The sequence below is a fragment of the Apis dorsata genome, unplaced genomic scaffold, assembly GCF_000469605.1.
Source record: "Apis dorsata unplaced genomic scaffold, Apis dorsata 1.3 scaffold_37, whole genome shotgun sequence".
In the NCBI taxonomy this organism is placed as follows: domain Eukaryota; kingdom Metazoa; phylum Arthropoda; class Insecta; order Hymenoptera; family Apidae; genus Apis; species Apis dorsata.
This window is the reverse complement of record NW_006263339.1, coordinates 241,404-243,789: the sequence shown is the minus strand read 5'-3', so window position 1 is coordinate 243,789 and position 2,386 is coordinate 241,404. Positions and strand designations below refer to the sequence as shown.

General features: G+C 16.9%; 1 protein-coding gene across 1 annotated transcript; it reads right to left on the bottom strand.

The window, feature by feature from the left end:
• Nucleotides 1–634: 634 nt before the first annotated feature.
• Nucleotides 635–1,731, bottom strand: LOC102672324 (neuferricin). Its single transcript, XM_006608412.1, has 4 exons — nt 1,406–1,731; nt 1,180–1,320; nt 927–1,113; nt 635–867 (listed from the first exon to the last, which is right to left on the bottom strand). The coding sequence occupies exons 1-4, from the start codon at nt 1,719–1,721 to the stop codon at nt 681–683; spliced, it is 831 nt and encodes a 276-aa protein (XP_006608475.1). The 5' UTR covers nt 1,722–1,731; the 3' UTR covers nt 635–680.
• Nucleotides 1,732–2,386: the final 655 nt, after the last annotated feature.

The following is a 2,386-nucleotide window of genomic DNA, read 5'->3' as shown; positions in this document are numbered from 1 at the left end:
TTTATAAAAAAATATACTATAATAGAATATTATATACTAGAATAACTATGCTAAAATAATTAAAATATTTTATTTGGATCAATATACATGATGAATTAATATTATTTTTGAAAAATTTTTATATTTATACTTTTTTATTATATTTTTTATTATATACATATTTAATTATAATTATTAATTTAATTATTTATGCATTTACTCATAACAATTTTATATATTACAAAATGTTATTTTTTTTATCATTTATCAATATAAAATATTAGTTAAAAATAGAATAAATCTAAATAATATAAAATTTTATGAATTTCTGAATTGTATATAATAAAAAAGACTGAAGATATAAAAAAATAATATTATTTATTTAAAACAAATGTAAATGTCTATTTAAAATTATATATATTTTAAGAATAAGTGCAATAATTATATTCTTCCTATAAATATAAAATATTTATATATATATATATATTATGCTATTTTATATTATAAATTGTTTACAATGTATTTCAGTATTACATAAAAATATATAAAAATTATTACTTACAATTATTTACAATTTTATTTAGAAAGAATAGAAAAACAATAAAATTAAATAATTATTTACAGAATTAAGAAAATAGAATTATAAAAATATAAATATTAAAATTATGTTGTTAATAACTATGATATGTTTTTGTTTTTTATTAATCTTTTGTTTTCACAGCACATTTTATTGAAGATTTTGGACATTGAGGATATTCTCTAAGCATACCCTTGAACTCTTTATATTCTTTGCTATCAAGTTTTACACAAGCACATCTATATTCTTTAGAATTTGGAGATTCAAATAGCATTCTTGGAACACCAATCCAATTTCTTTCTATTCCGCCACTAAAAAAAAAAATTAATTTTAATTAATAATATTTTTTATATATTTTTATTATATTTACCTTTTTTTAGTACACCATACAACTGTTCCAGAATCTGGTTTCCATTCTATATTACATGGAGGAAACATTTGTTTTTTATGTATTTCTTCAAATTGCTTCTCTTTTGCTTCTATTAATATTTTTTGCACATTATAAAATTCTTTAGTTGGGGAACCATCTTCGTTATAATATTTACCATTTAATTTTCCTATAAAAAAAAAGTTTTTTAATTGTGCTCTTTAATTTAACAAATATTTAATTTATTTTTAAATACCCTTGTAAATATAATTTTTATTATAAAATTGAACCCAATCATTTAATGCTTTGACTTGCTGAATAGATAACGAGGAGATATCATCTATCAAGTTATTATCATTAAATTCTCCAGTAATAAATGCTAAAGATGCATCACGTCCTAAATATATAAATAACATATGTAATAATGTATATATATATTTATAAATATAATGATAAATGCAGTTTCAATATATAGATTATACCAGTAAATGCATGATATGTTGCACCAGGTCCATAATGTTTTGCACCTTTTGTGACATCAAAAACATTACCTAATATAGAAATATATAAACCATCTTCCAGATTTGTATATTTCTTAAGTTCATTTGATGTAAATACTTTTTGATTTATATCTAAATTTGGTTTTATATTTAATTTTCTATCAAGATTAGAATAAATAGTTTTAATAATATTTAACCATTTATTCATAAAATTAAATGTAATATCATTTAAATAATCATTTGAATATAATAAAATAGATACAAATAATGGCAATAACCAAATATATTTAGAAAACATAATTTTAAATAAATTTATTAATAACTTAGTTTTCTTGAAAAATAGATGTTATTTATGCTGTAAATAAAAAAATATAATGATAAAAAAATGAGAAATGGAGAAATTAATATAAATATTATTTTATGCAAGATATAATGCAATTGAAATGATCATTAAGAACTTAAAAAACTTTTAATGATTATATTATTATATAAATAATTATTATATTTACTCATACCTTTTTATTCTTATGAAGAAAGGATGAATCAAAAATATTATATATGATATATGCAAAAAAATTGAAAAATATTTTTGATTTCACTTTATGATTTGATAATAATAGAGATTTTAAATAATTTGATAAATTATATAACTAATGCATTATCATAATTATCTTTTAATATCATAAAAATTCAATATTTTATAGAAATAGACTACTTTTCTGAAAGTACGTAAATGTATATTTACACATTTAAACATTTATATACTTGTTGATTGTATCTTAAATGATTTTCTATATAGTAGATACCAAAAAAAATTCATTTTAAGATATTATTTAATTAAAATATTGTTTGTTATATTGAAAATTTTTTTTAATGTAAAAACATATGAAATATGTATTTACATTAAATCAAAAAAATATTAAAGAAAAAATTATAAAGAATTATATAAATATATTAAAGTAG